At 37.9% G+C, this 22,476-nt stretch overlaps 1 protein-coding gene across 3 annotated transcripts in view; it reads left to right on the top strand.

The window, feature by feature from the left end:
* Positions 1 to 22,177, top strand: part of LOC122794000 (ras-associating and dilute domain-containing protein-like) — an 867,060-nt gene extending 844,883 nt beyond the window's left edge. For all 3 annotated transcript variants that reach the window (XM_044062093.1, XM_044062094.1, XM_044062095.1), the window contains 2 exons: positions 13,103 to 13,242; positions 22,000 to 22,177. In XM_044062093.1, coding sequence (XP_043918028.1) covers positions 13,103 to 13,242; positions 22,000 to 22,099 — 240 coding nt within the window. In that variant the 3' untranslated portion in view covers positions 22,100 to 22,177. The remainder of the gene's footprint in view (positions 1 to 13,102; positions 13,243 to 21,999) is intronic.
* The last annotated feature ends 299 nt before the right edge of the window (positions 22,178 to 22,476 follow it).

Raw genomic sequence — 22,476 nt, 5'->3', positions numbered from 1 at the left:
ATGGCTGTAAAAGAACTCATATCTGCACACTTGACTACAGGATGCAATTCATTAGCAGCTCAGTGGCTTATCACTAGTTCAGTAGTAATATCTTTGCTGTGATTCAGAGTACAATATTCCAGCAGGTGCAGTAGGATAAGGTGCACATTTATACTAGAGGAAAAGTCAGAGAAGCATACTTCAATGTATTTGCTCTGCATCTGTTTCTCCACATGGCTGGGCTGGACAGCACTGCATGTCAGCACATTGCCTTATGTATTTATTTACTAACATTTGATTACCGGGAAAGTCTGACTGGGTAGGAGCTTGTTTTCAGCAGAGTAAGTTAGTCTAATACAAACAGGAATTGCAGTATGAAGTGAAGGAAACACGGGCTTATGGTATATTTAGAGAGAAAGTCAGAGAAGACAATTTGATAGCAGTAAGGAAGTAAGTGAAGAAGGGAGAATAATGAGGTATAAGGAATGAAAAGGTACTTGTTCACATTTTCTGATATTGATTATCTTGGTTTTGAGCAAGAACTGAGCCAGATTTTAACTAGGAAGCCTTTCAGAGTGATTTTAAAAGATGGGAGGGAGAGTATTGACCTGATGGATACAGGTAAGGAGTTTCAAACCTTAGCAGCCTTGTACGAGTACAAACAATGCCCAGGAGATTTGCTAGGTTTGTAGACAGAAAAGAGTTTTTGCTCACTGGATAGCAATGACTGACTAGAAACTAAACATAGTTGTGTGGAATGTTTTTTAGTGCTGGACAGGCAGATGGATGCTGGGTAATTTTATAGGTGGTAAGAAGCTGTCTATATGTTAGTTGATGAGGATCAAAGCAAACTGTGTCAGAAGCAAATCCTACTTGATGTCAGATGTTGGTTGTCAGCAGGGCTGCAGTAAATGAAAAGTACTGTTTTACACATCTTTGATCTTCTTTTATGATCGCTTAGCTCTTACTGGTATTTTGCTACAGATGAATTATATGTGGTGCAGTTGTACTGTTGGAAGAAAGTCAAAAAATTAACAGGTTCCACCTGTAGTAAACAAGCCAGACTTGTTCCTTGGCATGATAAAAGATTGCAAAAGCTAGAATAGTCTGGTATGCTTAGCTGTTTTCCTGAGACAGTGATTCATATGGATTCATTTTGCTCCTGGTGTCCCGGCTAAGTAAGTCCTTGCGGGAGTAGTAGAAAAGACAACATTTTACTTGCAATTATGACTGAAAGCACAAGGGTATTAAAGTGGCTTACTTAGGACTGTACAGTTCAGGGACAGGCCCTGAGATTCAAACTCAGGTTGTTAGGCTTCCAGCTCAAAGCCTTACAATGCTGTATCGTAATGTCTCTTTTGAGGTCAACACTGAATTTGTTTTTCACAGACCTCTTACTACATTTACTTACAGCTCTACCTTTAAAGTAGTTGAGGGTAAAACATAAGGGATTTTCTCAGTGTACAACTCTGTTGAATGTACAGCTGTTTTTCCTTAGCCTGTTTCAGGAGTGACACAGCTGCTTCTATTATTTTAGAATGACTCTAGGGGTTTATGTAACTGTCTCTGACAAGATGTACTTGTAGGAAAATCAATGTAATATATCCTGTAGTAGAAAGTTTTTAATATATAAAGCCTGAAATAAAAATTCAACACACTAAAACTATAAACATGAAATACATTGTTGCAATATGTGAAGCTGTATACTTTTCACTTTAAGTAAAACAACTTCTTCAGTAACAAAACATGCTTACCCCAACACAAAAAACATTTGTCCTGACTTTGGTCATGCCATTTATTGTCTCCATACACAGAAATCACAAAACCTTTTCAAAAGTATTTGGAGTAAAAAAATTGTATAGGCTTAAGTTCTGTACTAGATAAGATTTTTTGTTCTAGATGAAGTACAAATGTTTTGCAGTATTCTGTTAAAGGTATACTTTGTCATATGCCAGATGCCAGTGAAGTATGCTTTATATACCTTATGCTAAACAGCAGGGAGAAATACCTTAAAAGCCCCCTGTATAGCTTATACAATGACACGTCTTCACCTCCTAGGATCATAAGATAGAATATATAAGGCAATCAATCCAGTGGCCATGTACAATTTACCAAATAACCACGGTCAGGCTTTACCATCTTTTTCAAGGAGGGTGAAGCCTTTAATTTACCAAATAAGCATGGACAGGCTTTACCATCTTTTTCTAGAAGCGTGAAGCCTTTATGTTCCAGTGCAAATTTATGGATAGACATCTAGTTATCCAAGTTATGTCTGAAGGAAGACAAAGTCACATCACTTGACTTACAGAGGAATCCTTTTCCACAGCAGTGGGAGACACTGGATGATAGACTTATACCTCCATTTTGTTTCATTTATTTCCTGGTGATGGTTAAGATCTCTGGATTCTAATGCTTGCTGCACTATTCGACTTCCTAAGAAAAAGGAGGTTAAGGATAACAGGATCCCTATGGGTGTGGTAAGTAAAGGACAAATCTCCCTCGAGTCTGTAGCAGACAGAGTACAGGGACAAGGCCTTCAGTGTCTCTGATCCCATCCTTTCATTTGGAAGAGATGTCTTTGGCAATTAGTTTCAAAATATAGAGGAATTGCTGAGTACAGTAGCCACATGGTGGTTAAAGGAGGGGGTACTGTCTACCCAAGTGCCCTGATCTCTAATCACTGTTTTGTTTGCTAATGGGATATGTTGCCAATGCTGTAGGCTGCAGTGATTTTTTTGTTTTGTTTTCCAAAGGGGATAATGCTTCATTTCTTGATGTTTAGTTTCGCCCCTTTTTGTTGTGCACCAGGTATTTGCTACCTTATTCTGAAGAGTAAATGCATCTTTAGGTGATTTGACAATTAGGCTCAATTTGCAATCATCAGCAAATTTGGTTCAAAACAGATAGTTATCAGTTTTGACGTCAGAGAAATAAATGGCAAAGAAGAAGGGACCAACACAGATACCCTTCTCACCGTTAGAAGAAGCATCTGATACATGAACAATGTGCATTCTAGCCTTAAGGACAGTTGACTATCCGTTTTACCAGATAGCAAGCACAATTTAAGGCCAATAGCTTATTCTCAACTCTGTCCTGTGGTGTGGTGATGAATGTCTTAGCAGACCAAAATAAGTAGCATGAACAGTATGGTCACTGTCTACCACAAAGAAGATGACAAGATTTACCAGGCCTGATCTAGTTTTCATGTAGCCAGTTTATTGTAGGTTGAGCCCAATTAAATTTTTTTATCATGATTAATGAGATTGTTAATGATGGGCTGCATAGCTACAGACTGACACACAAGGCTAATGGGTATGGAATTTCTTAGGTAAAAGCTGGGTATACGTTGTGGAGGTGTATTACTGCAGCAGTCTGCAAGGATTCTTGAACAAGACCTGTAGATAGGCTTAATTAAAACGGTTTAAGGAAGGAAATCTGAAAGTGCATGTTTGACACTGTTTATCAGACCCTTTACAGGAAGCATTTTTGGTCTTTGAAAGTACCTTTTGGATAATTGCCCTTGTAATGGTAAGGGGCTGGAGTGACTTAGGAATGATGGAAGTTGGGATGGGAATTTCAGGGGAGAAAGTGGCAGCAAATGTATTTACTAGTATATTTGCGATATCATGTAGGTTTTAGTGGGGTGTCCCATTGTGGAACAGTTTAAAACAATATAATTTAGATAAAGAAATACTTGTAGCTATCCCTTGCCTCAGGTGCTAACCTCAATTTATGGAATGCTTTGCTGATCTTTGTATTGCCTTCAATTTCCTGCTGAAGGTTTTTATAATATTCTTAAACTGGGAGGGGGGAGCTCTAGTAATACTAGGTATTTTAGGGATTGTTCCCCTTTTGTTACTAAGTTTGTTTATGCCAGCTGTCTACTAGGATGGCTTTTTTTTTTAATTTTCCAATGTATTTATCTCTAGAAGGGACTGCTAAATTGATGTATTTATCTAAATGGACATAAAAGACTTAGAGGCACTGGCTACATATTGATGGTCACTGCTGGCAATGTCATGGGTAGATTTAGAGATTTATTTTTGCAGTTGTTTAATGTTCACCTTTTTGAAGTCTCCAAAAATGGTGGAGCTGGTTGCTGGGGAATGGAAATTCTGAGACTATAGGTCATAAGATGGTGGTCTGACTTAACCAGTGAGGAGCAGACCAGGGGAATAGAACAGACAGAGGCTGTATTAGTGGGAAACAGGCCAAGAGTTTTTCTACCCCAGATGGTTCTGAGGACAATTTTATCCAGGGAGTTTTACTTTTACCCAATCCAAAAATCAGTGTACATACCCTACTTTAGAGGTGTAGGTGCTCCAATCTGTGGAGGGGAAGTTGAAGTTATTACGGACTACAGAGTTGTTGCTTGTAGGGATATCTTGAAGAAATACTAGGAATTTTGCAGTATGATTGAGGGTCATGGAGGGGATCTGTAACAGGCCATGAGTTGGAAATTTCATTTTCCTGAGATGAGCTGGAGTTCTAAGAATTTCCTGTTCGAGTCTCTAAGTACCATTCTTGAAGGAATACAGTCAATGACAAAAACAAAGACTCCATCACAGTTTCCTTTGGGCCTAAAGGCATGGTAGGCACAAAACCTAAGTACAGAGGGGGTCCTTTCCTTACATTTGAACAGCATCACAGCAACTACACATACAGGGATATGTGCCAGATGCAGAAGTGCCTTAAGATCGAAAGTTTGTCATTAAGACTCTGGGCATTGAGAAAAGCCACCTTGATGTTGTCTAGTTTGGAATTTGATGCATTTTTCAAGTTGTGATGTTCATTATATGAACTCATGCTAAAAAATCTGTAGGGCCAACACAGGAATTAGCTAGCATTTGAAAACCCTTGAGTGAGACATGCAAGCCATACTTTGCAAAGCAATTTGGGCTGTCAGTCATCATGTCCCAAACTGATACATACTAGATCACTTTGTTATAACACCAGCTTTCTAGACAGTTGTTAAACCCAGTTATCTTCCCCTTATATTTAGGCATCATTTTCAGTGAAGGGTAGATTCCACTCAGAACCAGAGATTTTCTCTTATCTGACATTTGCGTAGCAAATTCCAACATGTCCTTTAGCACATTCCTCAAGGTGTCGTGTACCAGGGCATTTACTGTCACATGGACAAGTATCATGTTGTAGTCACATTTGCTAGGGGAAAGGGCATTGATGGCTCTTGCTATGTCAGTAGTCCTTGCTTCTGAAAGATAGCTGACTGTAACCCTGTCATTGTTCAGCGTGGTGAGTGTGGACTCTGTATATCTAAGTAGAGAGTCACCAGTTACTAAAACGTTCTTATCAGAAGTTAGTTTGTTTACTGAATATAGGAGTGGTTTGTTGTAGGTGACTTGTTGAAGTAGGGGTGTATGGAGTGGAGCACCTGGGTAGTTACACTGATACCTAATTTTAAGAATTCTAGTAGGCTTGGCTAAAAACATTTTAATTGCATTAGCATATGGCATTTATCTCTTGACATTTGGAGGATGTTGCATTTGTATAGGTGGGGTGTACTGAAGTGATGCTTATTGCTTGCTTTAAATCAAGAAAGGAATGCCTGTCAGTTTGCTAAGTATTTCCACCCCTCACAGATAGAATCTATTGGGTTCATTTTCAATAAGCATGAAAGTAATTTGTTGTGATCTTGTCATGTGATGTAAAGGCGATACTCAGAGATGTTACTAAGTTTTCATTTGTTATACTCTTAAACATCTTCAGAAGATCACTTGTTAATATTTGGTAAGTAATAGTAAAGAGATTTAATATTTTTTATCTGTTATCGTAGCGGATATGCTCCTAGTGAACTATTTTTGAATTCTTTCTAACCTTTTAGCCTACCTTCAGGAGTAGGGGCATGCTGAGCTGTAAGTATTCAATAACTGGTCTTATACAAGCCTTATGTAGTGCGAGCAGGACATTCTGATTCTGAATAATGATGGTTGCTCTGTTGCTCATAATTCCAGAGCACTTTCTTATAATTGTATTGGTTTGATGATCATATTAAGTACATTATTGATTACTACCCATTGATCTTTTTTTTTTTGGTAACAATTGATTATCTGTTGTTTAAGAATATTACTGATTTCTTTTTTCAAAGTTTGGAATGGTACATTTTCCAGCATTAATAAATCTATGTTAAGTACTGAGCAGTCATTTAAGGAATCCGGTTAGTGCTGTAGCAAAGCTTGTTGTTGAATGAGGCCACTTTGGCGTCATCTGTGAGCTTGCTCAGACAGATGTTAGTACTTACTGGCATTGAGGACATGAAAAGAATAAGCAGTTTCACACCCAAAACTGAACCTCGGGGAGCACTTCTAGTTGTCACTGAATCTGAGTAGGTGCTCACTGTTCCTCACCCTACACCTCCTAGGCCATTCCAGTGACATGGCATCCTGTTTTCTTTGGGTCTATATTAGATCATCAGAAATTCAGTTCAGTGACTAGCATTGTTGGTGCACTTACATTGAACATGCTGTTCATCGAACTGTTCATGCTGAGGTCATGGTACAGTGAAGATATGAAAATGTGCCCTTTCCTCACTGTAGTGTGATGTCAGACTTGGTATATATAATTAGCGGGGCATTTCCGATGAAATGCTGTTCAGTGAAGTGGGTTTTTCCTGATTTAATATAGATCCATTTTCTTTAGTTAGTGGAGGTGCTTTATTTATTTTACATTTGTTTACAGGGAGTGTCCAGCTTGACTAATGGCCCATTTTCAGAGGAGGCCCGAGTAGAAAAGCTCCAACTAACCAGGACTGGCAAAAATATGTAAAAATTTACAAAAAGTATAAGAATTTACAAAATTATAACAAAAGAAGTAAATATGTAAAAATATTGCAAACAAGTGACAGTTATAATAGCAAGACTATGTTTAGGTGTAAACATTTAGTAAGATTTGGTACTTTGGTAAGGATTTCAATAGTGTAATGGTTAGACTGTATGCTTTGTAAGCAACCATTCCCAGTTTGATTCCCAGTATAACATAATATTTAAACAATTGCAACAATGAAGAAAAACAGGAAACTGTACCGTTATAAAGATTTTGATCAAAAGTGGATACCAGTGATGAAATGAAAGCATGCTGGTTTTTTTCAAGCAGCCATCAACAGCTTCCACCCATGCTGTAATCCCAGTGCTTTCACTATGAATCATCAAAGCTGAAACTCCTGATGTTCAGACACCCCAAACTCTAATCCTTCCCAAAATCCTGTCACAAACATATTTTAAGTGTTTTATGTGCAGGGCAAGCCAGCTTCTACCCCCTGATGTGGGGGCAAGCCACACATACCCCCAAGTTATATATACCAACTCAAAGAAAAGAGAAATTACCCTAAAAATGGCATCAGAGCTAGCATATCTGTCCAACTGTGATTTATTATGGAACTGCTCTGTCAGCATCTTTTGCCTTGGGCAATTGGTGCTTTGGAAATCAAGCTTCATCGACTAGTAGGGTAGCCAGTCCCAATTCAATGGTGTCCCCATGATTATCATGAAATATATTTAGTCTCATAAAAGTGAACCATATCCTGACTACAGAACAGCAGTCTGGACTACATGTTAAAGTGTCCAAATTATCCCACCTTTTCCAGTGTTAGTAGGTGCCAGCTTTACTTCATATTTCATATTTCAACTTAACCCAAGTGGGCCTTCATCCTGCTGTAAAACATACAAACATTTGTTATTGTACAAGCGGTTTGAGTAACAACAGTGGATGCAGGGAAACAGGATGTAGTTCAGAGTGAGAGAGGAGGTGGAAATGATAAAAGGCAGGGATGGGAGAAGCCAGAAACTAGGTTGCCCAAAAATCAGTATTTATGAGGATGTTTAAAGAGACCTGGCAGTAAAAGCTTGATGAAAAGAAGGCAGACATGGAGAGATTACATGGAATTTTAGGGTAAGAAGGAGGTGAATAGTATCATGGGGTGCCTTATCTGAAAATGGAGAAAAGTCTTCAACTGTGTTTTATAATGAAAAAAATGAAACTCATATAACTGATAAAATATTGGTCTGTAGTGTTTCAACTTGGTCACATACCCTTTTGTACAGCCTGTTTCCTCAGATTCCAAACAGAAAGAGTCACAATGACTGTTTCAGATTAAAGCAGCATAACAGGGACAGAGTACTGTGCTAGCACCATAGAGCATTGAGTCTTACTGTTTTTCCCACACAAAACCATAATAAACAAATGTATTTTTATCATGTACATCCCCATCATTGCTCTCACTAAAAATAACTTTAAATTGAGTGAAATTATGAAAGGAATGCATTTCTTCAAATAGAGAAATATTTAAGCATTAAAAGGAGATCAATGACTTACAAAACTAGCTTGAGAAATGTAAAAAAAACAACAACATGATTATAGTGTTGAATTTGTTCAAGTTTACGGTATTTGTCCGGCCTAGCACTTCCTGTGAAATAAGAGGGCAGAAAGGTCGTGTGACTTTGCAGAAACAGTATTCTCCATAGATATTGCTGTTGGGTTTCTGATAGCTGCTTCTGAGATTCTGAAAGCAGACAACAATCTCACTACAGACTTCTTACCTTTTTTCATAATATGTTACACAAAATTACAACCACGTCAAAAAATGTTAATATGCCTTTCATGTAAACTCTGCTTTGGAGTAAGTAAGAAATTGTCATCTTCCCAGGGCCCTCATTTTCACAAAGAAACTGTGGTAAAAAAAAAAATCAGAAAACCTTTTTCCTTTCTTAGTCTTCCAACTTTTCCCGGTTAGGGGGTGCCACAGCGGAACTCCGGTTCGCTAATGATTGGCAGTGGATTTTGATGGTGCCAAGTTGCCAGCCCAACACCCAGCCTTCAAAGAAGGCACATCCATTCATGCACAAACCTACCTGCATGTTTTTAAACATCACTCAACTGTGGGGAGGACATGCAGACTCCACACAGAAGGTGCTCCAGCCAAGAATCGAACATGAGAATCTCTTACTGTGAGGCGACAACGCTAATCGCTGAACCACTTCGGCCACAGAAAACCTTTTTTTCCTGTATATTTTTTTTATTTCTGTCTTACAACTCACATTTTTCCATTTCTTATATGCCTTCCATTATCAACATATGATGTCCTGCTTTAGTCAAGATTCCCACTGGAGGAGATGAGATGTTTTCAAAATATGTTACGGGAGTCAAGCAGGTTAACATCTTTCAGGGAAGGGATCAATGTTACAAACCTGAACCAGTGGAGTTTGTGATCCACATGAAACTGAATACCGGCACTTCACAGTAGAATTTGAATCCCTTTTTTTGCCTTTGCTGGACAAAGCTCCCATCACCTTTCCACTTCCATGATATTTTTTACTCTGACATTGACTCATCTCCAAGAAATGGGAATTTCTCCTGCAGCATTTGGATGGAGTGGATTACCTCAGTTAACACTGGACATGCTACAAACACTGTCAGTCGCATATACTGCATTCAGAGAGGGACTTATATATGAACAAGTATAGTCAATATAAAAACTAGCAGAGAATTACTCAGAGGACATGTGCTGAAGTATGTTTTCACCTGAGAAAGCTGTGAATCTAGAAAGCCGGTTCAGAGGAGGTAGTGGATTTGGCAATCATTGGGCGTTTTCAAGGTGCCATGGAACAAACCTAAAGCATTGTTGAAAACAAGGAGTACAATGAATACCAGTTAAAGTAAAGAGGTAGCTTTATCAGGGGTCTGGTACTGGGCTGACTTTAAGGACACTCATTGTAAATGATTTACTGTCCCGTAAGACCTATCTCTAAAGTAGGTTTCCACTGGAGGAGGTCACTTACAGTGAGAGCAAGTCTTTTCAAATCATTTTGGTGTACATGCTGGATGATCACAGAGTGCCTGTGGCTCATTTTTCTTCATTATTCTTATATAGAGTGTGTGTAAAAGTATTGAAATATGTTTTCTGTGACTCTGGGGATATCCAGCACTTCTGCTAACTTTATGCCTCTAATTGGGACACTTGGGATAAAGTACAACATTCTTTCTTCTTGGGAAAACAAACTGACCTGATTATTATGTAGCTGGATTACTTTTTAGACTTTGCTAATCAGGTTGGTGGACTGACCAATGGACCCCCATTCAACTATGACCCAAGCCTTTTGGCATATGCACCAGTACAGATAATAGACATGGTGCAATAAGTGTTGTACAAATAGTCTTTGAGTTTCCACACGTAAAAAGATTCTACTATTTATTATAAAACATACATAAAAAAGAGTGTTTAATAAATTATTTAATATTTGTAATTCATTGTACGTTTGTACTAGTTATTTCATGCAAAAATAGAGAAAGAAACATACAAAGTGATCATGTTGTAGCTCTGCAGTCATTTGTCTCATAGAGGCATATATTGATGCATCAATGTTATCAATGTTTGTATGTCACAGTTTAGAAACTGCTCCATAATCTACCAAGTAGAAAAGGATTAGCCTAGTTTATGAAGACAGTTACATCTCTATTTCCTTTTAGGTAATTTAACATTTTTTCTGAATGCAGAGAAGACTGTGATGTTATGCTATTGGGTTACAAGATGCAAGACTGATTTTAATGAATAACTTACCATCAAATGCTGTTTTTGAAAGAGAGTGTAAGTAACTAATAGGTGGGCACTGTCTGCTGTAGGCCTTACAGAGTAAAAAAAAGTACATCTGAATTGTAGTTTAAAGGGCAGAAGTGGGTAGTATTTGTTAAAAAGAAATTTGAAAGAAAGCAGGTAAAGTTGCAGTATTTCCCTAGCAGTGATTTCCACTCAGTTTACCTTCTGTAATGTAATACAGTCTTTATTCCTAGACTTGGACAAAGTAAAGAAATGGCATATTTTACTGATGATGGTCTAAGACTGAAGTATTGTAACCTGATTTGAGAGAAGTTATGGGAAATTAATTCTAGTTTAGACATGAGCAGGTTGATGCCTGTTGCTGTTATGTCTTTATAGATTAGTAGATGTACAAACTTATAGGTATTATGCATATGGCAGTCCACAGTATGGATGATGCTTTACCTTATGTTTCACTCAAATGCTTCTGCAAGGTTGTAATGAGTGCTTAATCCATTGTAATAAAATAACTGAACCATACTGGTTTATGTATGTCTAATCAAGGTGAATGCTATGCATTTAGATGCTGAACCACAAAACTTAAAATGGTGATATGGTGCATGTAGGCAAATAGATTTAAGTAGTGGACATGGAATGTGTGGTTAGACCACAGAGAGTGGTGTAGTCTATGCTGGCTGACCAAGTCTTAAGGCTGGAGTTGCCACCCTAACTGAACAGCATTGACAAAGAGTTTGGTTAGCTGCTGGTAATCTTTGCCTGAAATAATGGTCAGCAGTTGGTTCTGTAATTACCAATTATTGTACAGGGAGGAGGAACATTACAAATAAACAAGCCCATGCTGCAGTTTTAGCATGCCTCCATATATGTGCCGTGCTAAGAGAGAAGAGTCTACAGCTCCCAGAGAACCAGGGCAGATTTAAAAGTTAGGGGACAGATTTTCCCATAGCATGAAAATCTAAAAATCAAATGGCATCACCAATAGTCAACTTTTCAGGGGGAGGGGGTGCTTTGGTTTAAGTCAAAGGGGGTTGGATTGTAAATAGCAGCCCAATTGATTGCTGGCATGAGAGAAATGTGTCTTCTTCTTTCTTTTTGTCTCTCCTTTCACATTTACATCCCACTTTCTCTCTTTTCCTATTTTTTTACCTGCATTTTTCTCCCTCTTGATTTATATTTCTAGTGAAAAATGTGTCACTGAATGATTCTTTGCAATAGCTAGTAAATTTACTTCATCTCCAAAGTTCCAGACATGTCTTTCTTTACTAAGCATACCACTCATATTTCACGCTTGGCCATCTGATGGATACAAAATATAGACATATCTGTATTTTGTCACATTAAGTAGCTTAGTGTTTGGTATGTGTGCTGTTTAGAATCAGCCTGTGAGGTGGGGATATCCCAAAACTGCTCATTCTCTGATGGCAATGCTCAGTACTGCCTATTTGTGTAGTAATTACCAACCTAAAAGAGTAAGACAGCACATAAAGGAGTTCATTTGTCATAAATCAGGAGCTGCAATAGATGCCAGAACTGGTTTACCATAGATATAAACTCAGGCTCTGAACATATCAGTAGAGGAATGTTTTGTTGTAGCTATGTAACTGTCATTTAACTTAAGATTTGTTGATGGAAGATGCTAATGTGGGAATTATATCCCATAGGCAGAGGTGCCAGTATTGTAATCACACATTCCTTCACAGGTATACAAAATGAAAATTAGTTAATACTTGGCATTTGCAAAGAACGCTTGGCCCTCAAACAGCAACAACAACAAAAAAAAATAGCTAGGTTCTCCCATAGAAATAGTGCAATTATATACAAAGCAGATGTTCCCAATTTTTTGAAATTATGTCATTAATACTAGAGAGTTATTTTTTATTCTGAAAATCCTGTACCGAGAACATGCACACCTTTATTAAATCAGCAGAAACTCGTGAGCTATCAAAACTACATTTTATTTATTTATTTTGGGGGGTGTAAATGTATTATTATTATTATTGACTAAAATAGGCAGATTGGCATCAACACTGGCGAACAAAATACTATCTTCAAAATTTGAGCTTTCAAGACTAGCAGTAACTATTGTCTTGAAAACTCGAATAAGATTTTTTCACACAACAGCTTTATAACATCAGCTCTTCATCAAGATTTCTGTAACTTTTGTCATCCTTGACTTCTTAATGTTATTCTTTTGTTAATATTGCAGCATGTCTGCTATTTGTACCAAGCCATGAATTTTTGTTTGTCTTCTTTTTCACAGTGTTTTATTCTTACTTTCCTTGCTATAGTCACTGCCCTCTGCTTTTACTTGAAAATTGTTTTTCACTGTCAGGTAATATGTATGCAGTTCAGCAAACTGTGCAACTTTGGTCCAGGCTGTGGCTGTAAAGGGTTCTTGTACCACTCTGTCTTCCTGTTAACACATAAAAAAGTAAATACATTTGTTATACTTTTGCAAATATTGTAGGTGAGAATCAAATGAATCACAAGGTCAAATTAAAATAGTCCTGACGATAAAGCAAACCACCAGTTACTGTGTTGCATCTCTTTCAGAAAACGCCATTAAACATGAGCGGCATTTATATTAAATTATTGATACCTGATTCTCCAGCTGCGAGGTGTAACAGATTAAGTTCAGGAGATCGTATTTTGGCAGTCAATGGAACGAGTCTTGTTGGACTGGATTATCATAAGTAAGTATAAATCTGTGTAACATTAACAGATTACAAATGTTAAGATTAATATCCCATAACATAAGAAGTGAAATCTAGTCACAGTAGAGGAAAAGTACATACCTCACAGGATTTCTAATGCATTTTGTTTAGTCAGTGAGTCAGTGTCAGACCTGGTGAATGCAGGTGCCCGTTTTCCCACACCTTTTTTAATAGTTAGCTGACGGCATATCATCTCCATAATAGCATAATAATCTCCTTTTTACACAGTTTCTATATGTGTAGTCTTTACAGTGTGGCATAAATGTTTTGATGGGTAACTACCTTTTGTAGTGTTGCATGAAATCACCCACTGTTCTCATTCCTCTTTTAACCTCCCAAGAAAAAAGTTATTTAGTGATCTTCTGTCTGCCTTTGTTCATTATATATTTAACATAAAACTGCATTTAAGAAGCCCTCATGAAGCTTGCTTTCCTGCAGTTGAGACGACAGGGCAGAGGAGCACAGAATGTGGCAACAGGAAACTTATTTTCCCATCTTAAAAGAGGCATTGTCCTGTTTGTAAACTGTTTGTAAACTAATATAATGCACTGCATGTCCTCCCCTATTCAATTTAAACTATGTTTCTAAAATGTAATGCTTATTTTTTATCATATTGCAGAGGAATGCACATTACTTGTTAGATACTTCATAACATATGTAATTATTAACTATAGCATGTTACAGCTTTTAAGAGGGTTGTGCCTTAGTGACAAATGTTGATAGGCTGTCATGCTGTTACATGTTGCTGTGTTTGGAGCTGTAATAGGCTGTCATTCAGTGTTGCTTGATCTGCACAGCTCTTAGTCCATCAAGTTAATATACCATGAATATTAGTTAGGAAGTAATCTGAATAGGTGTCAGTATATGCCATCTAGTTTAGGTGTTCTTTAGCAACAAAGAACATCACAGATTTGTTTACACAGCATCACTACAAAACAGTTGATGATCATCATATTGATCACTACTGCAGTAGCCTTAGCTATATGGGTTACGTCCTGCATAGGATGTAACAACCAGCCAGACAGATTTCAAAGCTTCAGGGCATTTTCCACACACCCAAACCATTAGTCAGCTCAAGACAAGCCGATGAAAAAAACAGGTTTGGGTACCACGACCTTAAATGCTTTCCTGTCGCCGAAGAGTATGCTTCTCCGATGCTTTCGAGGATCGATGGTCAGCTTGTGCTGTTCCTTTGCTTGACAGATAAGGTTCCTTTGGGGAAAACCCTTCCATTAAAAATGTTTATTTAATAACACTTACCTTTTCAGGAAAGTTATTTTAAAGCTAGGAATTTGTGGTTTAATGGACTGTCACAAGACTATATTGTATTTTTAAATGAGAGAGCTCTCTTTTCCTGTCAGTTTTAACATTTTTTAAAGTAATGGAAAACCATATTTCTTGTACAGAAATTGTGTTTATTTTACTTTATGGTACTGGCAAAGTGTTTAAATTGTGCTTTTTAGTGTGTCTTTATGTGAAACAAGTAACTTTTAAAGACTTTCAAGTTTTACTAGCCTTTGCTGCTTGTTTTCCCTAGGAAAGAGGCACATTTTTGGCTGGACTATGAATCAAACTATCTGTCCTATAGTCAGTTTTTCTTCCACCCGCAAAAAGAAAACGTTAAGCAAACAGCTTTTGCCATCACAGCAGGCTTGCATGTGTAGAACCTACAGCTGCTATGGACCGGGGGTTAGCCATGCCCTTTGCTGCTGTTGGGGTCTCCTCAGTGGGTAGTGGAGTACCACTCTTGTCAATTCTGGGAGAGGAAACAGGGAAGGCTTCCCTGTTTTGTCAGAATGTTGTGCCCATCCCTGGAGTAGCTGCTGTTGTCATTAATAACACTGACAGCCCCATTTTCCTGTCAGAAAGAAACAGAAAACTAAATATGTATCGACTCCTTCTCAAATTTATTTAGAAAGAGGTCGTTTACTGGATCTGACTCTGGGCTTAGTTTCTGGTAAAAAAGAGATTCAAGATTCTGAATCTGGACAAGAAGATGATGGGACAGATACAGGATTTTCTCCTCCAACTTCTAATTCAGACTAAGGGAAGAGTTCTGTTTCTGAATCTCCCTGTTGGGGTTTCTCTTTCAATGTGACTGTATCTAGAATGTACCAGTATTTTCAATGGGAGAATACTGAGGGCTCCCAGGCCCACAAAAATAATATGAGCTGTTACAGAAAGAATCTCTAGAATGTTCACCCATTCCCCCAGTTCTGGTAGCTTTGGGGAACGCACAGGCTGCTGTCTGCAATTTTCCTGACAGTCAGCCATCTGTCCCTAAAAAGGCAGATAGGATGTATAAAGTTCCTTAGTCTCTTAAGTTTTTATACACTATCCCCAGACCTGACCCAGCAGCTATAGCTTTAGCTAGCCTACTGCTGCTAAAAATTTAGTTAATTCTAATCCTACTCTTTCTAAAAGGATGGGAAAATTATTGATAAGTACAGGAAAACGTTTATGATTCTACAACTTTCATTTTGAATTAACAGGCTCATATATTAAAGTTTGTTCTAACTAATTGTGAAAATATGAGAGATTCTGAAGAAGTCCCTCCAGTGGGGAAGAAAGCACTCAACCAGTGTGTGTTATGACATTAAAGCTATTTTGGATTTTATCAGTTGCTGTGAAGATTTTTTTCAGTGGTTTAAGTTATGGTCTGGAGATTGAGGTAAAATATGACAGATGTTTTGTCTGCATTTTCTTCTTGTGAAGAAAATCTGCTTTAAATAATTTATTTACCTCTCTTGTAGAAGTCACTATTCATTGTTTACAATGTGTGAAAAGCTCAATTGATACTTCTTCCATGGCTTTGCCGCTAGTAGTGTTCTGAGGAGGTCTATCTGGCTGCATTTTCAGAACCTCTGAGATGATGTTAGAAATAAGATTTAAAATTATCCTGTGGCCACTCTGCTGCAGAGGTGATTAAAAAGTGTTGAAAGGGGTAAGTTGATACAGGGAATCTCTAAGATTGTTCAGCTCTCCTTTTCAAATTTTCTAAGGTATCTTTTAACCCCTCATCCAATTTTGATAAAAAACAAAATAAATAGTCTCAACAAAATACAGGTAATCAGACATTTAAGAAGAAATGGCAAGGGACTTCCAAAAATAATTGTGGAACCTCATAAAAAGCAAGGGCAGTCAAACAAGTCAGCATGACATTTTAAGGGACCTTAACCCCCATTTCCACCCCCAACAGCCCCATTTCCCTTCCAGAATATCTGAATCTCCACTTTTCTCTTTGGCAATGGACAGTTCCAGACAAATAGTTTCTGAAATCATTCATCAAGGATACAGATGGCAGTGGAAGGAAATTCCTGTTTTTCAGGAGGTAATCCTTCATCCAGCAGACCAGACTGTTATTTCCACCTGTTCTTCATCACATGCTGTTTCAGAGTTTGATAGAACCATTTCCTCCTTCCCAGGTAGGGGAAAGGTTTTTATTCAAGGATTCTTTTAGTTCCAAAGAAAGAACATGCTTGGAGAGCAGTTTTGGATCAACTACTCTAAAACCTGTTTGTGATTGTCCAAATTCAAATGATGTCACTTCATAATCTGTTACCTCTACTTCTTCATTCAAGTTTCCAGATTTAAAAGATGCTTGTCATCCCATCCCTATTCATACAGACTTCAGGTGTTTCTTAAGGTTTTGTGTGTCTGAATCACATTATCAGTTATCTGCCTTACCCTTTGGACTATCCACTGTACCAAGAGTGTTCAGAAAGTGCCTAGCCACAGTTATAGCTCATAACAGACTACAGGGTATCCACATTTTTCCATAAGTAGATGACTTGCTTATCTTTGCAGAGTCTTTTTCAGAGTGCAAGGAATCCCTCAGTTGAGTGAGAGATCCCTTACACAAGCTGGAATTCTAAAAGAACATGCACAAGTATTTTTTGACTCCTTCACACACAATTGTGTTCCTGGGATGTCAGCTAGACACCTCAGTTCAAACAGCTTTTCTTCCACAGGAAAAAATAGATCTATATTTAGATTCGTTTCTAAGGGCTTCCACTCAGACTTTGGTAGCTGCAAGGAAATACCTCTGGATTTTGGATCTCTTGGCATCTATGACACTAATAATACCCCCAAGCAAGACTCTACATGAGAAATATATGATGTTATCACAATTTTCTTTGCTCCCAGCACTAACATACTTTGTTTTTTTCAAATCCCTGTGTTTGGCTTTGTCAGAAGAGTAAACATTTGGTTGAGACAGCAAATATCCTTAAATCTGGGTCTCCTCTTCTCCCTTCTTGTCCCAAAGAAGTCAGTCGAAACAGACACCTCAGACATTGCTTTGGTAGCAGTTTAAGGAGGAATAAATGTGCAAGTTGTATGGGACATCAAGGACAGATGCAAGCAAATAAATATAAAAGACATACATGCCCTGATCAAGGCACTCAACATTGAATTATTGCTGGTTCCCAGGACCTCTTCAAGTTGTTACATGCAATACCATAGTGAAGTGGTACATCAACAAACAAGAGGAAGCCAGGAAATACTCCCTTTGCAGACTAGCCATGTCAGCTTGGGGTATAGCTCACAGCACAGTCACATTCTACAGGCAAACTACTTTTCATCAGAGCAAAACTGTGTGGCAGACAAGCTGAGCAGGGCAAGAGCAGACCCTTACAAATGGAAACTAGGTCATATGGTCTTCAAAGATTTGATGCATCTGTGGGGAGTTCTTCATGTAAAACTATTAGCCTCCTGTCTGAACAATCAGCTGGCAGGACTCTGCTCCAGGACTCCACACAAGAAGGCCTGGAAGAGAGATGTTCCTATATGTTTTCCACCCTTTACACATATATCTAGGGTATTTCTGAAGAATCAGATCATTCTGGTAACTACCTTCTGGCCCAGGCAACCATGGTTCTCCCTGCTTTTAAAAATGACCTGGGGAAATTACTACAGGCCTCTTCAAAGACTTGATCTACTCGTAAAAGAACAGGCATGTTTGATATATCCTGACTCCAATCAACTTCAACTGACTGCCTGGATGATAAGGTCTTAATCCCCTTTAGGCACCTGTTTACTGAGGATGTGCAGCAGGTAGTAATAGAGGCAAGAAAGCATGCTACTAGAAAATCATATATTAGAAAATGTAAAGGTTTTCTAGTTGGTCCCAACAGTATAACCAGTACCCATTCAGGGCTAGCTGTCCTCTGGTTTTACAGTATTTATTTGAGTTACTATCCTTTGGCCTTCTTTACTCCTCCCAAGTTTAATTTATCATTCATTTCAGCATGTCTGTACATGGTTCCTCTTCTTTCAAATCAAAATGTTTTTTTTTAAATGAGTTTTGCATAAGAGACCTCCAAGAAACGTGGTGGCCCCTCCTTGGGATCTTAATTTTGTGTTAGAGAAGTTACCACTTGCTTTCTTTGAACAAGCTAACCTGGCTGTCTTGAGTTTCTTAACATGGAAACAGTTTTACTGATTGCTCTGACCTCTGAAAGAATGGTATATGAATTGCAAGTTCTTATGGTAAGTTAACCCTATCTCAATTTCTATAGAGACAGGGGTTCCTTGAAAACTAATCCTTCTTTTATGCCTAAAGTGGTATCTGTGTTTACTTAAAGCCAAACTATCCACTCTCTATTTTCTTTCCTGAACTTGAAAATGAGGGAGAAAGTATACTCCATACATTGAATGGCCACATACAGCTCAGGTACTATCTTGACAGATTTTAGATCAACTGTTCACATTTTGTGAAGGTAAGAAGAGATAACATGTGTCAAAACAGACTGTCTCCAAATGTCTGTCTTATTACCTTTTGTTATACTCACCAGAACAAAACTATTGCAGTCAGAGACAAGACCCACACTACCAGGGCTTTGGCTTCATGTCTGGCTTTTTGGAAAACGTTGGATACTTAGAAGGTTTTTAGAAGCTGCACCTTAGTCTCCTATACAACTGCAGTGGTGGTGCTGTGGTAGCGTTGTCACCTCACAGTAAGACGTCCTGTTCGATTCTCAGCTAGAGCGTCTTCTTTGTGGAGACATGCGTGAATGGGCGTACCTTAGTTGAAGGTTGTGCGTCAGGGCTGGCAACACGGCACGTAAAACTCTACTGCCAATCTTTAGTGGGCTGAAGTTCCGCTGTGGTGACCCCTAACCGGGAAAAGCCGAAAGACACAACAACCTTAGTCTCCTGTACATACTATTACAAAGCACCATAAGTTTGATTCCTTCTCTAGGTCTAGATCAAGCATTGCTAGGACCACTCACCAGGGGCTCCTGGACTGTTCTCCTTCTACCTCCCAAATGTAGAAAGCTAGGTAATCTGTCCACATAGCTAAGGCTACTGCAGCAGTCATCAATATGATGAACATAGTACAGTTTTAGAAGTAAAACTTATCATAACAGTAGATGTTCGATTAATCACTGCTGCAGTAGCCACTCCCTCCCTCCATCCCCTTTTTTTGTTGTGATAGGAAGAAAAATAGCTATGGTCTGATCATTAAAGTTGCCAATCAAAAAAGCAATGGCAAACCTGTTCTTGAGAATATTTCAACACCACCTGCCAATTATAATAACAACATGGTGTTACATTATTCAGTGGAACAGCGGACATCAGACAGATCCTCCTAAATAAGTGGCACATATTACAATGCAAAGATTCCTTGAAACCACATTTTGAGAATGGACCTAGTTCTACATTTAAGAACTCAACATCAAAAAGATTTTGGAGTTGAATTTAGATAGGAGGGTCTATATCAGCATGTTGAATGCTGAAAATGCAGAATGCAATTTAATCGAACTGAAACGTTTGAAATCTTAAAAGAGCTAACTGACGGAACACCGATTTCTTTCCCTGGGAATGAAATCTGTGTTCTGTGCAAAAAAAAAAAAAATTTTCAATACTTTAAACATTGACAGAAGTGGGCAGCTTCACCCCCACACCCCCCCTACTTAAATATACCAACTCCGAGACCACATCACAGTGGAGGAAATAGCAAACTCCAATGATGGCCCACTGATTTCTTTCCCTGGGAAAGAAATCGATATTCCATCAGTTTGCTCTTCTGAGATTTTGAACGTTTCAGTTCAATTAAATTAAATTCGGAGTTTTCAACATTCGAAATGCTGATAGGAACCCAGATAGGAAACCACTCAGTTTTCTGATTACAATGAAATGGGGCTGTTGTCCACAATGTTCTTACAGTGATTCTGATGTCCTTTATTACAGGCAACATCTAAATGGTCTGGACTGGGTAAATTTTGTTATACCAGCAGAGTAGTTTACCTGGCCTAATATGCATCCTTCCCAGCTTAATACATAGGTAAGACTAACAATTCTCTTAACAAAAGCGTGTATCAACATTTATATAGTATCAACAAGTATAACAAAAAAGACCCTGGGAATACATTCTGAATCATGTATTTATTTTGACAAGTTTTTATTTTGCATATTAGAACAGGTTCAGTTAAATCAAATGGGTGACTGGAAAAATCATCTGCTTCAACTAGAGATGATTTATCAAATAGACTTGTATGCTATGAAACATCCAGGCTTAAATGATGGGATTTCTATCAGTAGTGAATTGGTTAGTTTTCGTCTATGACATTTGCTGTGATTATGATTGGTTACTGAAAATTTTTATGGTCCTGGATTAGCTTAGTTTACAAGGTGGCTAAGACAGGAAAACATTCAGGCTGGCTTAATTTCACAGTCTCTAATTGGTTTATGAAAACTTTTTACTACACTTGATTGGTTTATCTTTTAGGGGTGTGTGTGATTTACTGTTCTTATTGGACACGGGGTTTAGTCCTATTATTCAATGTTTTTGAAGATGTTCTTATGACCTACTTTTTTATTGGTTGATTTATATAGTTCAGGATTGGTCAATGAGCGATTTTCAGTATTTATGATTGGTTTATTTTTTTGGGGGGGGAGTGATTTACTACTTTTTTTATTGGATGTGAGATTTAGCATTTGTATTCGATGGTTCTAAAGATGTCTGTTTGACAAAAGCACTTAACCATATGTGTTAACTGTTTTGTTAACTGTTATTTATCTTAATGTGAATTACATATCCTGACACTGAGTGTGGACTACTGGTCGAGGATTTTACTATTAACTTTCAAAGTACGTACATGCAAGATTTAAAATCTATTACTAATTTTGGGCCTTTGTCCTCCCATTATTTTTGGCTTTGCCCATGATTTTTATGCCTAACCCAATTCAAGTGCAACTTGGACAACTGAATGGGAAATCAGAAATTCATCCCTGGTTTGACACCTATGTCTCTGATGCAAACAGGTAACCTGTAAATGGTTCATCTCCCAGGCCCATGCTTAGACTTATCAAGGGTATCAGAACTTGTCAGAGATGTGGGATGCATGGCTAGGCTTACAAAGGCTCTTGTGGTTGTTAGACTAGTAAACACCTATGAACCTATGAACCTATATGGAGGCTACAGAACAAATCACTTATTTTAAAGTGAAGCATGGAATCATGTCTTTATGTATTACTTTGATTTGTGAGTGAATACTGATCTGCTGCTATATGATATTTCCTTCATAGTGTTGCTAGTGTTTAATGACAGATGTTTTATCATCTAGCATAGAGTTCACCACTTTTGTCATAGAAATAAACCTGTACATTTGCATCAAATTTGAAATAATTCACTTTAATTTTGTGATGCTGAGTTGATAGCTATTTTGAATAATGACTGACAATCAAAGGAAGTAAATAATGTGCACTAACAATTTTTGTGTTTTTTTTAAGTGGGAGAGAAATAATAAGGTCTGCTGGAGACAAACTACGACTTCTTGTTGCAAGGTCTGAATCAGAGGTAGCTGTGAAAGTTTTGGCATCATCATGCTGAGGGAAATGTCATTCAACTTCACACATCTGATGCCTCACTTAGAGGTTTTTTTGTTTTTTTTGCCAAACAATATGCAGAACAAAATGTTTAATTGCCATGAATGCATTCATCATGCATAGACAAATATTTTATATGCAAAAAATGCATCTTTATCAGCAATTTTTTTTCAAGAAACTCAAGGGGAAAATGAAGTCATGAAAGATCTGTATAACTGTATCAACTGCTATTCAAGAAAGCAGAAAACCATAATTTATTAATTTTTAGCACTTGATGAACATCTTTATGTGCTTAGGTATCTGTTGATGGTTGAAACATGCAAAATGGCATCGGTGGAGTAGCGGATCAAAATAACTGGCTGCATTTTTAAAATACAAGCA

Source organism: Protopterus annectens, chromosome 2.part1 (genome assembly GCF_019279795.1).
Source record: "Protopterus annectens isolate FY-2018-M chromosome 2.part1, PAN1.0, whole genome shotgun sequence".
In the NCBI taxonomy this organism is placed as follows: Eukaryota; Metazoa; Chordata; order Ceratodontiformes; family Protopteridae; genus Protopterus; species Protopterus annectens.
The sequence above is the reverse complement of the archived record's forward strand: the minus strand, read 5'-3'. Positions and strand labels throughout refer to the sequence as shown.